At 39.0% G+C, this 25,765-nt stretch overlaps 1 protein-coding gene across 2 annotated transcripts in view; it reads left to right on the top strand.

Moving 5' to 3' along the window:
• Positions 1–25,765, top strand: part of SORCS1 (sortilin related VPS10 domain containing receptor 1) — a 307,612-nt gene that overhangs the window by 173,519 nt on the left and 108,328 nt on the right. For both annotated transcript variants that reach the window (XM_072869717.1, XM_072869716.1), the window contains exon 4: positions 16,259–16,417. In XM_072869717.1, coding sequence (XP_072725818.1) covers positions 16,259–16,417 — 159 coding nt within the window. The remainder of the gene's footprint in view (positions 1–16,258; positions 16,418–25,765) is intronic.

The following is a 25,765-nucleotide window of genomic DNA, read 5'->3' as shown; positions in this document are numbered from 1 at the left end:
CCCCCTTCTACCACCCAGAACATATATCTTGGGGAACAACTGAATACTCCAAGTTTTATCTTGCTATACTTTCTATTAAGGTTATACTTTCTTACTTTCAGAACAAGAAAGCAGTAGACACTAAAGGATCTGATACTTGCCTCAGACAGGTGTAATGTCACCAGCTGCAAGGTTAGGGCAAAACAGATGGAGGAAAAATAGCAGTTTCTTACCAACCCTACCTGGTTCAAACAGCTACTATTCAAAGTTATTACTGGGTTCCAGCGGTTTGTAAGTACTCTTCTAGCTGGAGGCACTAGCCCTCACCTGAGAACTCATGGACTGGTTTAAGTGCTTTGGATAAAATAATGTATGTTTATTGGTGAATTTTAGGTGAAATAAGATGAGACCATTTGTAAGGAATGGAGGTATAATAATCTTGTGCAGAGAGATGGAGATAAGCAGGTACAGGTAATAAAGTCCTTGGGACCAGCAGGGCACCTCTGCCCACAGTCTGAGGTGCATGTAGCTTTGTGATGTCCTCTCCCCCTTGTTTCTTCACTTTGGGTATGCTACAAAACACAACAAGAGTAAGAGCCTCTGAAATATTAAACAGCACAGTGTCACACAGGTGCCAGGGCTGGCCAGAGGCAAGTGGCATGGCTTGAAACAGTTGGCTATGAAACAAAGTGTTTACTGAATTGACCATCTGTCCAAGCTTGGCATAACCGTGCTATAGCAGAGACCATCAGCAGACCATCAACATTGCTATTTAAAATTGTTTACTATGTTAACATTTTTTTAAAAATTCATGGCTGCAACTCGTCACCGTTCCCGTCTCTTCTCTCACTTTTCTGAAACATCCCTGACACAAGGAAATGGATTCCAGACTGTAATGGAGTTGCATGTGGTAGAGACAGGGTGAAGGCCAGGTAGATCTGAAACAGGTCTTTAAGCAACCTGATCTAGTGAAAGATGTCTCTGCCCATGATAGGGGGATTGGATTAGATGATCTTTAAAGGTCCCTTCTGACTCAAATGATTCTATGATTCTATGATCTCTAGTTATCGTTGCATGAACTGATGTAACACTGGGAGTGCAAGAGGCCTCTTTGTGCCAAAAAGTTTGAGGTGAGACCATGGTCTTGTTGCCTTTTGTGGCAGCATTAGAGTGTAATGTTCCTCCCTCGTACCCCTCCCAATTGTTCTCATTTGTGGAAGGCTGAAAGAGAGCAGGAGATAATTTATTCTTGCTCTGTTTTAAGGGCTGAAAAGTGTACAATTTCCTTACCAGTCAGTCCATTTATCTTCATTCCAGTAGCCAGTCTAGTATTACTGTTCCTCTGATTGCACCTCCTTTTCTATGCATCTTCCTTCCTGCCATAATAGTTGTGTCTAGGTGGGTCTGAGTATTTCTTGTAGTGGCATAATCAACCTTAATACAGCATTCTTTATAGAGCATGCATAGAGCATGTACATATGTCTTGGGATAGAGACTGACTGAAGACAATGAACCACCTGAGAATGTCTCTCCCAAGAAGAAAACCTTACTATAGGGGGGTATGAAAGAGGCATAACTAGAGGAAATGGAAAACTAGGCATCACATGGAAAACAGGGACATAAAAGATGAATATCATGAGAATTTCCTTTATAATGAGCTTTATTTACTTCGGAGTAGTCTCCCTTGTAGGCTTGATAAAAGATTCATGCAAAGATTTGAGTGTTCATGAGGCCTAATAAAAATAAACAGACCAGAAATTCCTGAAATTATAAATCTCTCAGACCAGGTAAATTCCTGATTCCCTGTAGCTGGGGGTTGAAACCTATTGAGCAGATGTCTGGGCATCAACTCATCCATCTTCATAATGTAGTAGAGATTTTTCCTGCCCCAGGCTACTCCTGTTTATACTCCGATAATGGGGTACACCCCACTGTCTATATGCAGTAAACACGTGTCTATAAACTTTACAATGCAAGATGTATCAGTTACCCATGATGTTAGACTGTTTTCAATGCCTTTCAGGACTAAGTTCAAAGTACTTGAAGTTCAAGTACATTTTAGGGAATATCACAAGAATTAGTAAAGAAGATCATGTGGATTGTGAGTTTATCACTAACTCGTCCTTCAGGGAAAAATTGCTCCCTTAATGTTCCTCTTTTCCCTGTCCCTTTTGTTGCTCTACTTAGGTGTCATGGTTTAACCCCAGTTAGCAACCAAGCACCACAGAGCTGCTCACTCACCCTCCCCCCCCAGTGGGATGGGGAGAGAATTGGAAGAGCAAAAGTAAGAAAACTTGTGGGTTGAGATAAGAACAGTTTAATAATTGAAATAAAATATAATAATAATAACAAATTGTAATGAAAAGGGAAATAACGAGAGAGAGAGAGAGGGGAAAAAAAACAGGAAAAACAAGTGATGCTACCGCTCACCACCTGCTGACCGACGCTCAGCTGGTCCCCGAGCAGCAATCACTGCTCCCTGGCCAACTTCCCCTGGTTTCTATACTGAGCATGACGCCATATGGTATGGAATAGCCCTTTGGCCAGTTTGGGTCAGTTGTCCTGGCTCTGATCCTGCCCAGCTTCTTGTGCACCTTCTCGCTGGCTGAGCATGGGAAGCTGAAAAGTCCTTGACTAGTATAAACATTACTTAGCAACAACTAAAACATCAGTGTCTTATCACATTATTCTTATGCTAAATCCAAAACACAGCACTATACCAGCTACTAGGAAGAAAATTAACTCTATCCCAGCTGAAACCAGGACATTAGATTACCATACTTTTAGGCCTAGAGCTTCCTCTTCCTTTGATTAGGATTAACGACCCTTAGGGCCCAGTATTTTGTGCTGGAAGATGCTATTGTTTGTAATACGCTTACAGTGCAAGTGGCTTCTTTCTTTTTGTGCCATTGATTGATAAGTGGAGTTTGTCCGAGTAATTTTCCCTCTTGATATGTGCACTTTCCTTCTCTACCACAAAGTTGGTGTGAAGATTAGCTAATTAATCTCATGAGATTCTTTAATGAAAGGAATGCCTTACTGAGCAACAGAACAAAGTACAGGCAATATGTATGAACACAACTCATTCCAGATCTCTACAAAGCTGAGGTTTCTTTTCTCCTCAGAGCAAGTAAGACTGTAAGACTGTCTCAGCTTAAAAAAATTTTTTTTCCCTGTTCAGTACAACGCAGAACATCTGTTGCCAAAGAACAGATGATTAATAATTGAAACTAGCTTGCACTGTCCAAAGTAAAGTGCCTATAGTACTGTAGCTTTCCTGAGTTTTTTGTCTTTGTGTCTTTATTTCTTCTCAAAATATAATAATCAAATACAATAATTGTTATGAGTTAGATTTTATTCCAGACTGGAAGTTTCTATTGTATTTTACTTAAGTTTTAAGGAATAGATTTTCAAGCTGTTTTCGGTGATAAAGATTTTTGTGTCAAATGTATGTAAAAGAAGAGAAAGCAGTATGTAATAATAATAATGAAACAGGAATAGGAAAATTTGATTCCATGTCAGGCTACTAAATTAGACCCAAATGGTCTGTGAAATGAAGAGATAAGAGTCTAGAATTTGATTTGAGGGAGATTTGAAAAACCGAGAAGCTTAATCTTTTCATGTTCCTTCCCCCAGAACTGATTGCTCCAGAGCTAATGTTTATGCGTGTGATTAGGAGCTGAGCCTGATGAATTCTATTTTCAGCACTGCTACAGGGTCACGGCAGGTGAAACTAACCTTGGTGCTTTGGGCTCATACAGCACTTCTAGCTTCCAAAGCTCTTACTAAGTTAAGATGGACCTTTAAGTTAAAAGGAATGTAAAATTGAAGGTGTTCTTGTTTGTTCTAAAACTGACATTATAAACCCAGATATTTAAAATTAAGATTAACACTGAATGGAAACTAAACAGTTTCAGATTGTGTAGGCCCAAAGAGTTTGTGGAATCTCCATCCTTGGAGGTATTTAAATATTGACAGGACAAGGTCCTGAGAATCTATTTGTATCTTTGAAGCTGACTCAGTGTGAAGCAGGTGTTTGGAGTAAAAGACCTCCAGAGGTCTTTACCTACCTAAATTAAATAATTTAAATTATAAATCACTTTATAATTCTAGATAAAGCAAAAGCAGCTCTGAAATATCCTGCAGTAATCTAGTAAGTTATATTAATGAAAGGTTTTCTTTATCATTTTTAGTATTACATTTCTATTTTTGCATAAGGATGACGCAAATAAGAGTTTGTTTCCTTTTTTACAGTCCTCATTAAGACACTAGGTGCATTAACTCAAGTAAGGACAAAATGTAGAATATTTTCATTTAATTCTTGAATAATGGAAATGGAAGCTGCACTTTAAAAAGCTGAGATTTAAAAAGTGATGCTAATCTTCAGGGACTCCTTTCTCCCCCATCTTTTCTTTTTTTTCTCCTTTAGTTAAAAGTTATTACCTCAAAGCAAAGGCATATATTTTAAGAATTCACCCTAGCTGCTGGGATTGCAGCTTACTCTTGGGAAGGTGAAGGTCGATGTTTCTCCCTGTTCACAGTCCAGCCCCCAGGCAGTGACTCAGCAGCACACAAAAAACCTGAAGATGTGGCAACTTCACCCTTAATGGAAAAAGAAGTAGTTGAATCTTTTCAGGTCTGGTCCAAGGTGAGGCACTTTTGAGAATGGGGCTTCTGCCAAAGCGCAGCCACAGAGAGAAAAGGCTGGAGGTAGCAACCTGTCCACTTGATGAATGTCCCCACGCTGATGAGCTGCGGGTAATGAACCAGGCTGTGTGTGGATGCACTGCCCTCTTTTGGGTTTTGATAGAAACAGGATCAGTCCCATCCCACTTGGTGCTTCAGAAGTTTTCTGAACTGACGTTCAGAGTAAGGAGCGGTTGTTACTGTACACCGTTCTCTCAGGAAAAATCTCCCCTGCACCTCTGGACTTTCTTTGTATTCCATTCATATCCAGTAAGATTAACGGAGAGAGTAACTGAATCACATCTGCACAGATGTCTCAGCCTCATGTTTGCTTTTCAGGAGTCTCTATCGCATTGACCCAACCCTATACCTGGGACTTTGGTGGTATGAAAATTCAGATAACGTGGAGAAACTACATTAAAATGGGATTAGTCAAAGTAGAAAAAGCTGAGCAACTATAACAGCAATTGTTCATTAATACAGTTAATACATTAATACTGATTTGGGTTTGCTATGTTTAAGATAGAGAATGTCACTAGTACTTATTCACTGGCATTCAGACAACGGTCACATATTAATGAAAATCTATTGTTGTGTACCGTGCTTGAAAAAGAAACATTGAAATGCCAGCTGACTATTAAGATTATGATTATCACTGAAAATCATAACAGTAGTTGTAATTCTGGAAGTGTTCCTAAACACGAAAAGATAAGTTTTTGTTTAACTTAGATATTTAGATATTGAGAGAATTAAAGCTTTTTTTTTTTTTCATTTATTATAAAATATTAATTATTTCAGTCAATATGGGCAGGGGGAAGGGTGAGCTGCAATGACCTTTTATTCACCTGGAACAATCAGAAATAAGTTTTTTAAAGCTCACAGTTACTAGTCAAAAACTTTTTACAAATTATTAAAAGAAGTCCATTAAAAAACACCTGGATAGGACTCAAAATATTGTGCTCAACCAAAAATGGGCTAGAGACAAAAAGCAGAGGATTAGACAGTTTATAATATAAATGTTTAAGGCCATATTTTTCTTAAATCCCATGACAGAAGGAAGACATCATGTTCAGCCAAGGTAGCCAATCAATCAATGCAGGTAGCCACTCAATGCAAGGTAGCCAATCAATGCCACTTGGTGCATAGGGTAACAGGACTACTCTAGTTTCTAGAAATGTAATTTTAAAACCTGTATTTACTAAGACAGCTGGTGGTGTTTTCCATTCAATGCATAGAGGAATATTCTTTAAAAGCAGATGAAATATCTTTTCTTGTTTGTTTTTTTCTGGTTAGCATATGTGTGTAGTGGGTAGTGGGGTTCAGTGGCTTTTCAATGCTCTTTGCTTAGCCACTTATAAGCATATGCTGTAAAAATGAGTAAAATCTCTCATACTTTTAGTACTCTAAAACCTTTAAACAGGACACTTTGTGCAGAAGAGCTACTGACATCTCGTGTATTTTGTGGTAACTTCCACATGTAGATGCATGCTATTTTCTGGCTATGTGTAAAACAGAGGGGCAGACATATTCCTAAGGTAAAAATTTCTTCCAAAATTCTCCTTTTCCTTTTGAGATTGTTTTGGACTTTCACTAAATAATGGTATTATTCTGTATAACTGCAGAAGCAATCAGCAGATTTTTGGAAGTGACTGTTTCTGTCCCTGTCTGAAGCTTGGATAAGGGGGAGTTACACAGTGTTTGTTTTATTTCTGTAAGTTGTTGATACATACATGCACTTTTTCTGTGTGGTAAAACAACCCCAGATGATTCCCACAGATAATAAAAAATAGAACCTTCATTGGCTACTGTCTTTTGCGGTCACTTTTGGCCTATAATGAACTTCTTCACTAATACAGAACAGGTAAATGGATTCTTTTTTCCAGCCACTAGCCAGCTTTTTATCTCAAACCACATTCATCAAGATGCCAAATGCAATTTTCAACAATTCTTCTGTTAGGAACACTGTACAATCCCAGCTTTCAAAAATATTGGCAGCTGATAATTTTTCTCTCTTAAAAGATAGTCCTTTGCCACCTAGTATTCTGCTGACAAGAGACTGTCTTATCGCTCGGTGAGCTCTATATCTTTCATGTGTGCAAACAAGATGAATGCACCATCTGAACCTTTCACCACATCATTTCTCTTACCTTTAAACAGCAAAGATTTGAGGAAGATGGTAGTATCATACCAGTTATGGACCTCCTGTAGGTTCTTGGGGGAAATGACGCTAGTTTCCACTGTCCAGATCTGGATTGAGTCTGAATCTGAATTACACCGTGTAGTAATCATGTAGTTTTATTTGGGGGAGACTTGGAGTGTGTTACCCTCCATATCAGCAAAGTGTAAACTGATTTAATGAGTTTGGGTTATGCGTCTTTGTATGAATAAGAACCTTTTTATTCCTAAGTTATTGAGTTATAGTTGCCAAATAACTTGTCCACAGACTTTTTCCTTGTATTAAACTGGTCATTTCTACTTATTTCTGAGACCATTCCAACCAGGTCAACATTTAAAGGCAATATTATTTTTTTTTCTTCAGTGTTGAAAGTGTAATTCTGTCACTGAAGTATTTTCTTTCCATACAAAATTACTGCACTTTCTAAGTTAACAGGAACTTCTCGCAATAAAACACTTCACAGTGCCTCGATTGAATTATTGGTGTATTATTTTAATGGTGTCTTAATGAAATTGCTCAGCAACTAACCTTGTCTTTTAGTTGGTGTTAGAGACAGCTTCAAAACTGTCAGCTCTAGCTCATTTCGTGTTTTCATTTAGGTACTAATACTGTTAACCAATTTATTTAAAGCAGAGACTTGGGCCAAATTTTGGTGGCATTACTCATGAGCACAGTTCTACAGCAGCTGATATTAGCCCATGAATAAAGCTTTTTAAACTTTGCAAGGCTTCAGTCTCCTCTTTCTCTGTTAATATCCAAATAAATGCTTGAGTTATTTCTTTTTGGTAGTTTTGTCCCTAATTTATTTGCTCTTGCAACTACTTACTGCAGCCAGCAACTCAGTCCTGTAAAAGAAGTTGGTCTAATTTGCTTTATAGTAGTGTTGCCTTTATTTCAGAATGTCATGGCCAAAGCCTTTCTTTGGTTTGTTTCATTTTATTTCTTATTCTAGGTCTTGAAAAAGCTTAAGCAATGAGCTAGTTTGATTAGTTAAAAGCAGAGCACATTGCTTTGAAATGCATGTGTGAATTGCTGAATCTGGAGAATTAGGTTCTCTCTTTACACAATCTTCATGCCTTGTAAATAGCAATCCAAATTCAGAAGTGATATGTAAAGTGGCAGAAACTGCATTTCATTATGCTGGGACTCCATAGCACTGATGCTCTTGCAATCAGTTACCATGTAAAAAACCAAACCCCACAACCCTCTAAAATTATGTAACTGGCATGCAGAGAAGCTGGAAAAAAATGCAAATGTTTAGAGAATTTAGGTAGGGAATGCCTTGCTTTTGTTAAGAGCAGGAAATTTCTGTTCTTACTTGCTGATTACCTCTTTTACTGTACTTGACTCTTATGTTTTCCTGTGAGAAATGTTACTTGTTCCATGTGGGTCACCAGTGTTGGGTCTACGCATGAAGCATGTGAGGTGAGGAAGGTGAAGGTTCTTTCAGTAGATTTGACCTGATTTGCATTTTATCTCTATTTCTGGTCAGGTGATATAACTCAGATCTCTTGATACATCAGAAGTGAATGAAAGAACATGTGAATCTATGAAATATATTTGTATTTTTTTTCATACTGTTCTATTTCACTGATACTATGTTCTTTCCTACAAAATGTTAGAGAAAAGTTGGTCCAAGTGGAGATATGAAAGGCTAAAATAAAAGATTGAGAGCAGTTCTGAACTTGTTTTGACTAAGCCACTGAATCTAGCATTCAGGGCAGTTGTATAAGGATCATGATTCCATCTGTAGAAGCAAAATCAGAATCCTCTTGCGAAGCACTCCTGGGTTTCTTTCTGAGGACAGCATAGATCCACATAATTGTCAAGGGCAATCTGCCATCAGCAGAGTTAGCACCAAAAAAGGGTGAAAAAAGCATGGACTGTTTAAGATCTATAAATTATGTTTTATGTTCATTTGTCACTTCTAGGAAAAGCAAATCAAGTTTCTCCCTTTTCAGGGGGTGGATGATTAATGGATGTCTTGCATTTGGTTGCAAAAGCTTGTGTCGACTTTATTGACTTTTTTACAGAGAAAAAACCCAATCTGTCTGAAGCATCAGGAAGTGCAGCATGTGCTTGCTGTGCCTGGTGTGAGTAAGCAGATTCTCATCATTGCTGAGCACTGATCTGAACAGAGAGCAATTACTTTTGTTGGGGAGAAGTAGAGTCTTGGCTTATCCTCACTCTTCATTTTTGTTTAACATAAGACAACAATAAACCAGACCAGAGGTACTCTAAGGTTGGTCTCCCTTTACTCGGAAGCCCTTTACCAGGGCTTTTGCTGGAAGTGAGAGGCAGATCTGTATGCCTCTTTTTACTCCTGTGTTAATAGCTTTATTTTGTAATGGTGGAATCAGAAGTAGTTTAAAACCTGTCAAGATAAAAATGATGGGCCCAATTCTTCACATCAGAAGTTGCTAGATCAGCCCACCTGAGATGATAATGTTGTTATCGTTTATAATTTTTATTCACTCTCCAGTGAAGTATGCAAGAACAGCCATGCTAAATCAGACTGAATCTTAACCAATCCCACTCTCTGTTGAGAGGGAAGTGTCAGACCAAGGCAAGTATATAATGATATTTTCCTATATATTTTCCTAGAATTCAGCAATCTGTGGTTCAGATTCCTTAGCCAACAGTGATATATTTGAATTAATGGATTTTTTTTCCCCCAGGAATGTCATCTGTTCATTTTCCCTATTCATATAAACTTTTAACATCTACAACAAACTATAGCAAGGAGTTTCATGGTTTAACCAGGCAAAAAATCATAGAATCATAGAATGGTTTGGGTTGGAAGGGACCTTTAAAGGTCATCTAGTCCAACCCTCCTGCAATGAGGACACCTTCAACTAGATCAGGTTGCTCAGAGCCCCATCCAACCTGACCTTGAATATTTCCAGGGATGGGGCATCTACCACCTCTCTGGGCAACCTGTTCCAGTGCTTCACCACCATCATGGTAAAAAATTTCTTCCTTATATCTAGTCTAAATCTACCCTCGTTTAGTTTAAAACCATTATCCCTTGTCCTATCAGAACAGGCCCTACTAAAAAGTTTGCCCCCATCTTTCTTATAAGGCCCTCTTATAAGTATTGACAGGCTGCAATGAGGTCTCCCCGCAGCCTTCCCTTCTCCAGGCTGAACAACCCAAACTCTCTCAGCCTTTCCTCATAGGAGAGGTGTTCTATCCCCCACATCATTTTTGTGGCCCTCCTCTGGACCCACTTCCAACAGTCCATGTCTTTCCTGTGCTGAGGACTCCAGAGCTGGACGCAGTACTCTATGTGGGGTCTCACCAGAGCAGAGTAGAAGGGCAGAATCACCTCCCTCAACCTGCTGGCCACGCTTCTTTTGATGCAGCCCAGGATATGGTTGAATTTCTGGGCTGCAAGTGCACATTGTCGGCTCATGTCCAGCTTTTCATCCACCAGTACCCCCAAGTCCTTCTCTGCAGGGCTGCTCTCAATTCCTTCATCCCTGAGCCTATATTGATACTGGGGGTTGCCCCGACCCGGGTGCAAGACCTTGCACTTGGCCTTTTTGAACCTCATGAGGTTCATATGGGCCCACTTCTCCAGCTTGTCCAGGCCCCTCTGAATGGCATCCCATCCCTCAGGTGCGTCAACCGCACCACTCAGCTTGGTGTCATCTGCAAACTTGCTTAGGGTGCACTCGATCCTACTATGTCATTGATGAAATTTTAAACAGTACTGGTCCCAATACTCACCCCTGAGGGACACCGCTTGTCACCGATCTCCATCTGGACATTGAGCCATTGACCACTATGCTCTGGATGCGACCATCCAACCATCCAATTCCTCATCCACCGAACAGCCCACCCATCAAATCTGTATCTCTCCAATTTAGAGAGAAGGATGTTGTGGGGGACTGTGTGAAAGGCCTTACAGAAGTCCAGATAGCTGACATCTGTAGCTCTTCCCTTGTCATGGCCTCACCTGTGTTTTGTATCTCACTCCTGATAATTTCATTTGATGCTCATGAGTTTTGTATTATGACAGAGTGAATAATTGTTCTCTAAGCATTTCCAGGCTATTCACAGCTCTGTAGACTTTGGTCAAATTGCCTCTCATTTATCTCTTTTGGAAGTTGAGTAGTTCGTTTATTTGCTGCTTGTATGAAAAATGTTTCATAGTTTTCTTCAATCACCCTTATAGCTATTCTTTGTTTTCTACTATAGCCTTTTTTTTTAAGATGGAAGATGAGAATAGCACCCAGTGTTAAAGTTGTGGGAACACTTTACAGTAGCCTAATAACATTATTTTTTATGCTGTTTAATTCTTTCCTAATAATTCCTACTGCTGTAATTGAGGTTTTTTGGTAGGATCTGAGGACTGTCGCGGATGGAGTGAGAGTGCACTTCACTCGTAAGAGAGAAGTAAAAATATAGTTTATTGATACAGAATAGGGAGTTAACAAAGTTCAATGCGACAATGTTTTAACAAGATTCGATGGCGAGGTACACTTGATTATTTACTGCATAGAGGACAGGGTCAGACAGAACTGTCAGGGAGACCCTCCCGTTGAGTCATGAGGTTCGGAAAGGATCCCCTTGCTTTCTAAACTCCTTCTCAGAGAGGAGTCTAGGTGCGGCTAGATCCAGTCCTAGTCCCAGACTTGGTCAACGGTTTATGTCTAAAGGATTATATACGCACAATCAATCCTTTATATCACTTAGCTAAGATTTCAAAGTTTAGCATGCTATTAGTCACTTACCGAGGATCTGTTGCAGCAAGGAATCTCTCAACCTCGAGGAGTAACCTTGAGAGGCGTCCCTGCCCAAGGGGAGATCCTGGCGTGCAGCCCGCTGCCGTGCAGGAGAGCTCAAAGGGCCCTGGGCTATCCGCTATTTAAGGAGTAAGATGATTGACTTATGGTCATATTTGCATATCAGCAAGAGGTTTAGATCCCTGCTTCAGGCAGCCCTTGGCTACTTTGTTGCCATTCGTCCTCAAGGTCCAGCATAAGCTGGATGCAGCTATCAGGATGACTCCCACTGATGGTTACTGCTTGTGCAGGGAGCGGGGCGGGGTGGAGCACACCGCCACAAGGACTGAGCTTCTATTTTCACAGACCTCTTCACTGAGACCCTCAGACTCCTTTCCTGAAAGGAATTATCTACTCAGAGCCTATTGTTCTGTCTGTTATGCTGGGACTGCTTTACTCTGTCTGCATTTTTTTTTTCATACACCATCACTGAATTTCACCTGTCATTTTACTGCTCAGGTACTCAGTATTGTGAAATCCTTTTATAGATCTTCATAGCTGGCTTTTGTTTTCATCATTCTGAATACCTTACTGCCATCAGCAAAATTTGTCACCTATCTTTTCTTCCTTCTTTCTAAATCGTTAATGAATAAATTGAACAGCACAAAGCATTGGGGAAATTCCAAATGAACACTTCTCTCCTTTGTGGAAACGGAAAGATTTTTCCCTAACCTTTGATGCTGATATTCTAACCATAAATTAATCTATGGAAAGGCCTTTTATCCCATGACAATTTCAGATCCTTTGGCAAGGGAACCCCTCAAAAATCCTATTAGACTTTATCAGCTAGGTTGTCTTTCCCTACAGGCTCTAAGAACCTGGATAGATTTAAGGTGTGATTTTCATGTGCAAAAGTCATGTCGATTCCTTAGTGATGTCCAGAAAATACTTATCCAGAAACCAATGTTAGCTGGGAAAGCAGTAGTATGTTGTATTAGGCACTGTAGAAACAGAGCAAGAAGATTGCTCCTTTGAGGAGCTCACATTTAAGGAAATGCAGCATGCTTTCTACAATGAAGTTGGAAATTATAAAAATAGTTTCTTTCTAATCTCTTATCTTAGATATTCTTAGATATTAAAGTTTATTACTTCTAAACTTAGATTCACTTTGGTTTTGTTGCTGGTTTTATTTTCCATGCTTTTCCTGTTCAACACATCTGTGTCTGCTTTTATTTTCTGTATAAGCAGCTGCATCAAGTCAATGGGTAATAGACTACTTCAAAGCAGAAATTGGCTTCATTTATTTCAAAGAAAATTGTAAAATTTATTTACTCTGTATTTCATATGCTGCAACAACAAAAACATTAAAATTAATTGTACTTTCCCTCCTTTCTCATTTATGCTCCGGGCAAATTAGGCAATAAAACTAAGCTCATGTAGCTGCAACTACATTAGCATGTAGTGCAGTTCAGTGGAATTGGGTTTGTAGCATGAGACAGTTGATGTCGAGATGACATCTATCTGCAGTATGGACATTTTGGAGGCAGAGGGTCTGACTTTAGAGTAGTGCCAACCTGATACACTGAGCTAGATGTCCAGTAGTGGTGGGAGCACATTGGATGCACTCATGAAATGTATATTCCTTGAAAGGGAATTCAGTTCCTGCGCTCTGAGATCACTGTGGTATGAGCCAGAAATCAGGATGTAAGGATTTGCTATGGAGATTTCCCTCAAAAATTTGGGGGATTGATTTCAGAAGCACAGTCCTGGCCTGATCTGAAAGGTTCATGTAGATACACACAGCATTTCCCTCTTGTTTTGACAGATTTTTTTTATACAGGTATCAATTTCTGCTTTTTATCCAGTAAATGTTATCTTCTGGGCTTGTAACTGATTATTTACATGCAGATCTGTTGTAATTAAATTTGCTTTTCTTACCTCGTAAGAAACATGGTGCTCTGACTGTGATGTGAGTAGTGACTGCTTGGTTAACTCTAGCTTGTTTTGTTTTATGGCATCTGTGCAAAGTGATCAGCAATGCAGGGTACGACAGTGGAGAAGACAATGCTGTCCCAGCACTGAAAGTTGGTCTCATAGTTAACAATCTGACTAGTGGCTAGAGAGCCATCTGTCAACTCTTCCTCCTTTGTCTCCAACTCTCTGTATGCCCTTGCATAAATCTGCAGCAGTTCTGCAAAGCTCCGCCACATCTACGACATTGTTGCTATTGCCATATGTAGCAAAACCGATGTGTCCTGAAACACTTCATATGTACAGGATGGCTGGTTATCACAATGCAACAGCTAAGGCTTCTGGAGACCATAGATACCTGAAAACACAGTAGTCATAGCCCAGGGTGGTAGTTAGCAGATTAAAGCCAAAGTCAGCAGTGCTGGCAAGTCTATTTAGGCACTTAACTTTTATTGATTGAATGAGGAATTAGGTGCTTCAGTGCCTCAACAGTTTGTCCCTCAATTCCCTTTCTAAGAAATGGAGATAAGAGCACTTTCACACTTCAGAGGAGTGGCCTGACAGAAAATGTGTTAAGGCAGTGATGAGCTTGGATGTGACAGTGATGAGGTCAGATGAGTTCCTTGTGTGGGCAGAAGGAAATATGTGAGACTAGAGTGGATCTTGATTAACAACTTGCCTTAGAGGCACAGTCCAAAGTCAATGACAAGACTCTTATTAACTTCAGGGAGCTCGGATCAAGCCCATTGATTTGTGCTTATTTCTGCTCTAGTTGCTGTAGTCCAAATTAATGCTGTGCTGTGATATTTTCAAATACCAACATAAACAAAATCCACTCAAGAAGGAAGTAATAAAAATAGGAAAATCATAATGCTTGAATCATAGCACCGAATTGATAAATGTTAACCGTAGGAACATTGTCCCAGAAATTAGTCTGGCAAGAAAAAAGAACTGACTAATAAACATCACAATTAATTTTTGGCTTCAGAAGCTGGATAGGTTACGTAGTGATAGTAAATTATCTATATATTGATGTTTTGATTATTAATGCTTTCTGTGTAGCTTCTATCATGCAATCTTCAGTTTAGAAGTCACATCAATGACATGCATGAAGTATTTGAAAGTGTTAAATGAAAATAAGAATGTTTAATTCTAATAATGCATGTTTTCATCATAAGATTTCAAAAGTAAATCAGAGATACAAAAGAAGACTGTACCTTTATGCTACAATGGAAATATTATCATATTTTACATTAGAGGTACAGTGTGGTAACGTAACTGGTCTACGATCATTAAGGATATTAAAGTTCAGGGATTTTGAAGAACACTAAAATTCCAACTCACAGGCCAAATTGTTATGCTGCCAAGGGTTTTTCTAGAGATAGATAGATAAAAACCTCTGGCAGTTACTGAAGGACATTTCCTGTGTGGATTATGTGTATTTACACCTTCACATACAAATAGTTCTTTAGCATCTGATGTCTATCAAGACTTATGGCGCCCTATAGTTCATAGGTAGTCAGTTAATTATATCTAACCTCTAACCCTGCCTGCCTAAATGAAAGAAAGAGAAGGAAATGGAATGTGTGATTTTTGAAGTGCCCAAGCCCAGATAGGAATTTGCTCTGAGAAATGCCAGGTGTGGATCCTTTCATTTCAGACTTGCCTAAGAAGAGATCAGTGTTTGCCATTTGCAAAGCAACAGCAGTACCAGTACTTAAAAAAAATATAAAATGCTAATGATTCAAGGCTTTAATACTTTCCCAGGCAAACATTCTTCAGAAATTTTCATGTTTGTCATTCATGGTGCCTCATTCCCATTCCTTAGGGGTATTACTTTGTTGCTTGCTGAAATACTGGAATGATCTCTTTCTACTGCTCAAACCTATATATTCTCTCATGCAGAGACACATGAAAGGAGTATCTCATTATTCTCTCTGATTCATCAGCAATGCAGACCAATTAATACCACAGTTAATGGGAAGAAGTAGCTACTACAACTGCAAGCCGTATATCTTCTGTCACTCCTGAACTAACAGTATTGGACAAAGCTAGAAAGCAACTTTACTATGCGGAGATTAATTTTGATACACTACCAAATCTATAATTCACAACACCATAGAAACTGGAGATGGAAAGAACCCAGCACGTTATCAAATGTGTTCTCCTGCCAAAGCAAGATTGCTTGTTGCAGACAGCCAGGTTATAGCATTTCAGGCAATGAAACTGTCATCTTCTCTGAAAATTCTGCCAGAGTCTAACAAACCTCACCATTAGAGATCATTCTGTGTGTGTGTCTCTCCTCTCTCTCTGTCTCTCTGTTTTTCTTAACACCTAACTTTTTGTCTGCCACTCCAATAGATCATTCATGAAGACCCTAGCAGCCCACTGTGGCTGTCTGGTAAGTTAGTAAGTTTGCACTCTGGTATTACAAATTTCAGGTTTGATTTTTTGGATAACGTGAGCACAGCTTCATTTAGGTCTGTTTTAACTAGTGGTAAAGTCATTCCACCTATTTGATCATATGTTATGTGTTTATATACATAGCTGAAATATACTGTTTTCCTTGCTGAAAGATTGGTTACGCTTAGTTTTGACATTACATTGAAATATTTTTAAATACACATATTTAGTAAGCTTATGTGAAGTTCCTAGCTGCTTACTTATTTTTCCATCTGACTCCACCACTGTATTTTCATCTTTCCCTTCTGTATAGATTATGCTGCTGACTGATCCAGAAGTTGAGAGCAGCTTATTAATCAGTTCTGATGAAGGGGCCACCTATCAAAAATACCGTCTGAACTTCTACATCCACAGTCTGCTCTTCCACCCCAAGCAGGAAGACTGGATCTTAGCATACAGCCAAGATCAGAAGGTAAGAATCGATGGCAGCATTTGCTTAGGAAAAACCTAGGGTTTCCCCGTCTCTCTACATAACTGCTGCAGAGCATTCAGGAGACAGTCTTTGGGGTGATAGCAGGACAGTCTTTGGAAGTACCAAACTGGTACTTCCAAGCAAGAAACATTGAGTAAGCCTCAATGTCAAGGGCAAAGTAAAGGACATGGGCATGTACTGTGTTCTTGAGGCCTAGCTCTCTATGACTGACCTGGCAGTCTGCATTCATTCATCAGTCCTTTTGGCAATATCATGTGACAGGCAATGGACAGAGAAGACAGCTAAGATCCTTCACGATAGGAGTAACAACCTCTAATGAGGCTTTTTGTCCTCTTATTTAACAATTCTCTTACTCCAGCCTAGCACCAGCTCCAAGAACAGTGTAAGACACTCCTTGTTCCTATCTGGTTAGCATATTTTCAAGTAACCTTTGATTTTCTAAGAGAAAAGTAGCAGAGAATAAATTTCCTTTGAAGTCCAGTTCCTTCAGTATGGGTAATCCATCAGCTGAATAAATATGTTGTGAGATTTACCTTGATTTTTTGCTGCCCAACTTGAGACAACAGAACGGGACTTGATTGTAAGAGACCTCATTGTTAGAACTTTTTAAAAATCAGGCACATCAATACTCACAAGTCAGTCGTCTTCCAGTGAAGGACATTATACAGCTCAATCTGTTTAGTTTACCAAAAAGCAGATTGAAGGGAAACTATATTGTTGTGCATAAATATATCCATGGGGGAAGACAAAACGTATCAGTAAGCATTTTGATCTAGCAAAAAAAATTCTAACAAGAATTGATGGCTAGGAGTCAATGGCAGATAAACTTAATTGTGAAGTAACTAGCCATTGGAGCAAACTGCTCCAAGAAATGGCAGATTTCACACCCTGACATTTTGATGTTTTTGAATAAAACTGGAAAAAGACTAAAACAATTACCAACAGGGGTAAAAGAGTGAAATATCTTTGCATCTAGTATACAAGCCTTTATACAAAGTAATTTAGTGGTCTTTTTTTGTTTTACATATGATGAATCTATGAGAATCTGAATCTAATCAATAAACAAAGTACTGGCCGAATTGTTCACGTTATACATTAATCTAAATAACAACATAAAAGTTTGAATTTTGTGATGTTTTCCATCTGTGTATTTGAATTCATTTTACAAACATTAAACAACTAATTTTCCTTTAGCTTAAATTAGGCTTGTTGCTAGTATTACTGTAAGCCTGAGAAAGTAAAGGCATAAGGAAGCTAAATAAGTAGGTAAGGTCACAAAATGATCTTATGGGAATTTTTAGAGTAGAAGTTCAGTCCTGTGCTTTAAACTCAAACCCAGTACCCTTCCAGGACTGTAGCTTAATATCCTTCCCAGGTATAAGTGCATGTTGCCTGCCTAATTCTTCCTGTAGAGTCAATTGCATGCAATATTTTTCACTCACCCCTCTCACAGCATTTTGTAGAGCGTACTGTGGTTATAATCTGTTCAGAGGAAGGTGCAGATTAAATTATTTCTGGGTGTTCAGAATGTAATTAGACAAGGTCAAAATGTTTCCTTTCCCTTGTGGCTGTTGAATTCTCTGGACTGATATGAAACTGAACAGAGTCTGGTCTCCGCTGTCTTTTAGGACCCATTGGAATGAAAGTTACTGTGTGTTAGTAACAGGAAATTTGTTACATGAGGATCAATTAAACTTTCAGTGGAAAATTTGTCAAATAAAATTAGGATGTAGTAGAAAATGAATTTTAGCTGTTGTGGTATTCAGCCTGCTCAGGAGATAATTCTGAATTAGAGTCCATACAGCCAATGCTCATCAAATTTACCGTAGATGGCTACCAGCAAGTATATTGTCACTATTCTGTAGGAAACTCCCACTCTTCTTCTGCAGAATCCTAAAAAACAATCTGGATATAAGAACAAAAGGCCCTTTTGTGCATTAACCTGAATTTATGGGGTTGGTGTCGAGTTGTATGTATGGGGTGTTTTGGGTGAGAGGCTGCAGGCTGTATGGTAAAATTTATTTCTGTTATGGCATTGATTAGCAAATTGGATAACTCTTGGTAATTCAGTACTGTAGTTGCAAGGCAAAAATCGTGTAGCACAAGGTCTGTAGATCTGTACCAATTAACTCTAAAATAGCATTTTAAAAGTACTCTGTATGGGTATGAGTCACAGGCCTGGTTTCTACTTTAAAGCCTAATGGATACATTTTCTGTCTTCAACAAGCTTTGGCCAAGAACCGTAGAGGGTAACCAACAGGCAAAGAGTATTAATCAGCTTGGACTAAATTAAATGTTACTCAAACCAAGGGCCAAGTTCAGCCTGTGGCTAAGTGTAAATGACTCCCATTGGTTTAATGCTTGTATATCCAAAGGCAGAATTTTCTCAGAGTAATTAAGAGGTCCTGCAGATATTTAGATAATTGCAATGGGAGCTGTGAGTTAGTTTGGAACAAATGACACTGCCGTTTGCTATTTCGCAATCTCGTGCTAAGACCGTATTTAAGGAAAGAGACCCCATTACTCCTTGGATTCCAGGCACTGTGTGCACACTAAGAGTCACCTGAGGAAGCAAGGGAAACATATTTGCATGGTAAGGAGTTTGCATTTTGATATCGCTGACTTTGATGCCACTGACTGAAGAGGCTGTGAAGGTTTTATTGATGGGGGCCATAAGGAGAAAGTTGGATTTTGACCAGTTAGGATTGTCACAGTAATTTAATTTTGCTGTTGACAGTCAGGAGGGAGGTGAGAATCAACTAGAAAACACATTTACATCCTCCTAACAAGCCACGTCATTGTTGCCATCCATTTGCACCTTGTCATTACAACAGGTGCGACCAGGAGAATCAGGTGTTGAACAGAGCAAGAGCTGGAGAAACAGAAATTGCATTGGGACTGGACTGATTTGGTTCTCGGAAGTTGTCCCTCCAATTCAGGACTGATGAGGGCAAAGCCAACAGTTAGTGCATGCCTCTCATTGCTCAGTTGTAATGAACAGGAAATGGGTCACATAGCATCATCCCACAGTCTCTTCACAGCCCACTGAGTCTCTCACTATAAGTACTACAGATCTTTTTTTATTTTGTTGAATAGGGATTTACTCAACGGTAGGGAAATCTGTGTTAACTGAAGTCGGTTTATGTCCCAGTTTCTTGAGTGTTGTGTGTGGGTAAATGTGGTTAATTACTGGGGTTCAACTGATGAGCAGTAACTCATTAAGCTTCAGTGACTCGGTTGCTTTTGTTCACATATTTCTCCCGTGTGTTTCTGCCTTGGGCAGCAGACTTGAATTACGACTGCTGACAGACCAGTCCCTTATTCAGTCATGACTTTTTCCTGCCAGTCTTGAGGAAAAAAGAGCAGCAAACCATCTGCCACTTGCACTAATTGCTTCATGATTGCATTCATTGTTCTGGCTGAAAGTACAGTTGTTACACGGCTGATTCTTACCCATGTAATTGCAGACCTATTGCATGCTTCTCCATTTTCTCTGTAAGAGGAGTTACAAATCAGGAGGAAACTGCAGACACAGTAAAGCATTGCTTGCGAGGCAAAAGCTTGTTGGAGGTCTTGTATGTGTGAGCTCACATGGGTTTAATCAGCTTGCTTGTAGGATGAGGGGCTGTATTTTATGGGAGTATTGCTTATGTATTACTATGTAATCTTCAAAAGTGGTTTGCTGTGTAATCAGAGGGTGGGATGTAAGAGCCTCTACTTCATGTGGAGACATCTTCTGCTATTCAGATGGGTCAGACACACAGAGGAATGGTTAGTAATCAGCCATGAATAACAGAGCTATTTGGAGAGACGAAATAAAGGTGAAATTGGGAAACACAAGTCAGATGGGCAAAATGCAGGGTTGTAATTGCCCAGCTCAGGAACAAATGCGCAAAGGCACTCAAGTACTGAAAGGCAGCAACAGAGGCTGAAAAAGCAGGTTTAAAATGGAGTTGTTGTTGCTTCTCCTCTCTCATTCTAAACAAAGTCTTGAAAAGCAAGGCACCCCAGACCAAAGGAGCTCTGTCAACATAGCACTAGTAAACGAAGAGGTTTACATTTCCTTTTTTTTTCATGTTTTTTTCATTTTGGCCTTTCCCAAATATCTGATTCCATCTGTATATGTTTATTTACTCTGTGTGTCATGCTGGAAATCAATGAGTTAGGGACTGATACTGAAGTTTAGCAAATCAGGATTCTGTTGCTTGTGGGGCAACATATCTTCTGTCATCAAACCATGTCATCATCTTCATTTTCCTACAGTAAGGGAGGTCTACTCCTCATGCATTCAAGTGGAAGAGAAAGGTGTTCTTATATCAGGGATGACAGAGGAACTGCTTAGAATAGAGATGAGCATGTATTTGGCCACAGGATGTCTGTGTGAGAGAACAGGCCAACTCTTAAAAGTGCCTTCAGCCCCCTACATTCGTGTGTTTGGTCTAGTGCTTGTGTCTTACAGTAGAGTATCTGCCATAGGTGTAGCCAGTACATCTATGTACATCTATGCCATCTCTTCAAGATGTGATGGACTATTTTGGATGCACTTCATAATTCTAAAACCTTTCATTTCACTGCATTAGGATCTAACTTTGAAGGTGACTGTGCTTGGAAAAGGGTCAGACCAGGGACCTCCAGAGGTTCCTTTCAACCTAAATTATCTTGTTTCTGTTTACACCCTCTCAATTTCAGTGGTAACAGCCACTTCCTACATAGACTAGAGAAGGGGGAATAAAATCCAGATTTATTTTATGAGAAATTGCATCGTAGTTTTTTAAAAAAATTGCTGTTAATATCAAGAGACATCATTTTGAGGTGGTTTTTTTTCCGACACTGCTGACAACATTTAGAGGACTATTCACTTGGGCTAATGTTAGCTGAGGGAGGCTAATCCCATCTAAAATTAATGGAGAGGAAAAAAGATTCTCTATAGTGGTAAGCATTAGCCACTTTGAATCATCCTCTGGAAAAGCCTATCTCTTTTGACAGACTGCAGACAAAACCAGGGAGCTAGTTTGCATAAAGCTAACATTAACCTATGTGAGTAACTTCCCCTTTCCCTACAGCATTACTCCTGCAGCAATCTACTCTATTTGTGTTAATATTTAGAGCACCACTAATCAACCAAGCCAGTTTTCCAGCAAACTTGATTCTCTTTGATGCATATTGTTGAAGGTGAAAAGTAATAAGGAATTTGCATGTTAAAAGGTGTTTCTCCCAGGCTCTGCAACGTCTCACTTTCTGCATGATGTTAGATATCCTTTCTAGGTTACCAGCACCTGTGCCAGGGATGGAAAGGGCCTTCCACACAAAGGCCTTGTGAATATTAACCCTTATTTTTAAGTCTTTCCATGTGGTTATGTTTGAAAAGCTATTTTTGAAGCCAGTGTAATGTGGAAATCTTATGGCAGAACCATTGTTTTGTCTTATCCAATGTTTCCAACAGTAGCCACCTCGTTCCAGAGGAAAGTACAAAAGTGCTGGATTGCTGTACTGCTTTGTGGATGAAAACCAAAAATATTAGAAATAATATGGGAAAATCACCTAATTTCACCATTCTGAATAGGGGAACCTTTTACTGAAGTATTTATTATGGGAAAAACTTGGCCTTACATTTATCTGCACTTATAATTTCCTTGTATTTATAATAGATACTGAGAGCCCCAGCAACCTTTATGTTGTGTAAACACATGCTACAGAGATGATTTCTGCTCTAAAGAGCTTAGAAATCTGAGTGATGGGAAGATGTGTAGGAGGTACAATACATAGGTGAACCAGGGAAGAATAAAATAGATCTAGTCAAATGATGGAAGGGGCCAGAGCTCTTTTACAGCTGTGAACTAGCACACGGGTAGATTATGAAACAATACAAGTGTTCATTCTATGCAATACAGGGCAGAAGGGCAAAGATGGATGTGTGGCAGAATGTATCCAGAACCCTCCAAAAAATACAGGGTTTTATGAAGCTAAGATCTTGAGAGCTTTCTGCTTTGGAGAGGTTTTCCAGAGCTGAAGTAAAGAAAAATGTAGAGTTCTTTTTCCTCTTCCCTAGTACACACTTTCCCTTCTAGAAGTGATGTTGTGGTCTAGATCAGCTGAGTCAAATAAAATTCCAGTTATTCTTCATGGAACATTTTGGAAAAACATTTTTTCTCCCTACATTTTCTGGAATTTAGTTATTTTTTATAGTGCAAACTGTCAAACTAAAGTAAATAAGCCAATCAGTTTTAACTAATTTCTGTTAAATATTTTACGTTCACTAAGATTTTATACATACAGCTTCTTCCTCTTCATCAAATGCTTTGTTTTTTTAACTACAAACATTTCTAAAATATTTTATTTCTCTTCCGCATTTTCATTGGATTATAGGAAAGTTATCCTTAGTTTACAAACAATATTTTTTGTTTTTAAAAATATCTATATAATAAAGAATGTTTTGACTGTCTCAAATTGAAGATGTAATCAATGGATATAGCCCAAAATGCAAAAAAATTACTCAAGTCTAAAATTAGTGCTGGAAAGATCAGGAAATTAGAAGGGAAAGAGAAGATTACATGGCAAGTGTATCCTGCTGTTACTCAGATACCCCAAAGCATTTTAAGATGAAGCTTACGCTATCACTATGAAATACATGAGCAGCTCTTATTCTTCTCACACAGGTTGGGAAACAAATAACAGAGAGGGTGAGTAGCATACAGATATTGTTTGGTGTAGATAAGGAAAGAAGTTCAGTTTTCATATGTCAGCTTTCCCTACTCCAGAAGATAGTAGTGTCATGTTGCAAGAAGGCTCTTTCTATAGCTGGGAGATTGTCTTGCAGTTCAGAGGATTTATTTGAATCTCTGCTCAGTCTCAGAAGGTATTTGTAACCTTGGGACTGCCGTTCCTTTTCCCTTGCATTTCTGTTTTCCCATCTGAAAGAGGCAGGTGGTAGGTTTCTACTTCACAGAATATTAGGATTTAAAAAAGCAAAACAAAGCAAAACCAGACTATTAGTGATTGTTAAGTACTCAGGTATTACACAGAAAAATAAGTATACAAGAGAAGAGGAAGCAAGAAGAGAATTATTCCCTGATGAACAAGGCTCAAATGTGAGAGATCAATACAAGATCTGTACTTCATGATAGTTTTGTCTCAGTTAAAACAGAAATGTCAGATCACTACTTGGCCCTCAGATGAAAACATACATTGCAATTGTAATAGGTTCCTTTTCTATTTGTGGTTGAAAAAGAAGTGTAACAAAGAACATTATCTAATTTCAGCCTAATAATGAAAATTGTCATCAGACGGCAGTGCTTGCCAAAGAAAATAAAATGTCATCTCTGAAGGGACTGCATGCACGAGTCTGTCACAAGAAGTCCCAGGAGAGAGAGGGCTTTTATAACAACAACAAAATATGATGCCGGGTTTAAAAAATACCCATACAAGCACTATAATTGCTAAATGGGGAAAAATAATCCCAGCTGTATCATAACTGATACTTGACAAAAACCTAGCCTCCAAATATTTCTTTTTTTCTGGTCCAGCTAAATAAACTCAGTCTAAAATGAATGATACTTAGAATAAAATATCTGAAAAAATCCTGACTGCAAAGGTTTTGGTTTTTTTTTCTTTTTTTGGGCAGTGACACATAAGGTGGGGAATTCCCCCTATGCTAAAGATACCTTAGTGCTGCTTGTGCTGCCGTGAGTCAGTGAAGGCTGAGATTGGTGCTGAGATAATGGTGAAGGAGGAAAAACCTTCTAAAGCCTGGTTATTAAAGTGTCTCATAAAAGACAATGAGAGCTTTGGGCATGTGTTCCCAGGGAGCTGATATTTCCCTTTGAGAGCTGTTGCCTTTTCTCACACACTGTTTCCAGCTCACTGGGCACTGGCTTCTAATTTGAGAGGCCAATCCTGACAGTAGAATTGCTATATCCATTTCCTCCCTTTGAAACAAACTTATAAAGTCTTGCATTTCTCCACTTTTTGCCTGAATCATGTCTCATTCAGGGCACACACTAAAAGAAAGCAGGGCTCCCTGGGTGCTGTGCAGCATCACAGCTTCTGTTCTGCTGGGGGAGCTGTCGAATGCACCAGGTGAACAGCCCCGCTGAAGAGTTGTGCTGAAAGAGCCAGAGGGAAACTGTGGCACTGGGGCCGTTCAACCACCTGGCACTGCAGTGGGACTGCAGGCATGGAGGAGAATGCTACACAAGCACAGAGAAAGCTTTTGCAGGCTGTAATTAATTCATTCTGGATGCTGTTACTATCACCAGTAAATTCAGAGAGGGGATAACCTGCTGAAAGCTGTGCTCAGGGAAACTAGAGAGGGAGTAGGGTGAGAGATACAAAAGGGGGAAAACAAGATTTACTGTAATGATTTCATGCATCTGAACATAAGTGTCCCTGGAAAGCTTACATCCTACATATCCCTGGTCTGCAAACACAGAGGTGTTTGTTGAGTTGTTTGGATTGCTCCCTGTTCTTAATTAAAGGATGTTCTGAACTTTATGAAAACTTAAATTACTCTATGTCAAAGACACATTACTTGGCACGGAAGAAACTACTTTGTCATGAAAAGGAAAACATTGACATTGGAGAGACAGATTGACAGTAGCTTGTTGTTACTATGTTTTTATTTTTGCAGCAATTAAAAAAGCAGGTCTAGAAACTGATTTTGAATGTGAAGGGGGAAAAATACCTCCTATAATGGTAAAGTTCTTGATTAGGTAACCTCAAAGCACTTTACAAAAGTCATTGTTAAATGTTCCAAAAGATTTTCTTTAATTGTCAAAAAATAAAGTTTTCCTTAGTTATAGCTAGGGTCTCCTAAAGTTTCAAATAAAAATCTATCTAGAATCTTCTACTTAAGGAAAAATAACAGACTCACCACTGAAGTTTTAAAAGTGGATGCATTTCTATCCACAAAGCTAAACTGTTTTTCCTTTTCTTACTCTCGTTATCTTCTATCCCCTCTGCCTTCTTCCCTCTCTGTTCTTTGACAGTGTTCAAGAGGAAGGGAGATGAGAAAAAGAGGTGAATTTTTAGTTTTATATTTTAGTTTTATATTTTATTTTAGTTTTATTTTAGTTTTATATTTTAGAGTAGATTTCAACATATGCCAGTCTACTGTTTACCAAAAAGCGGTTGTAATTAGTTTCTCCATGTCCTTCCAAGGTTTTATAGTAGGGAAGTGGAGGGATAGAGGGAGGTTTGCATTGGGAATGTAATGCAGAATAAGAAGTAGATCTCAAGGTTTCTTACATCCCAGTCTCATCATTCTTAAAATACATTCAAATCATCTTTCTGAGCAACCCAAAGCTTTAAAATCAGCTTCTTTTTCTCAGT

Source organism: Ciconia boyciana, chromosome 8, assembly GCF_034638445.1.
Source record: "Ciconia boyciana chromosome 8, ASM3463844v1, whole genome shotgun sequence".
Lineage (NCBI taxonomy): Eukaryota > Metazoa > Chordata > Aves > Ciconiiformes > Ciconiidae > Ciconia > Ciconia boyciana.
Note: the sequence above shows the minus strand (reverse complement) of the source record. Positions and strands in the feature narration are given on the sequence as shown.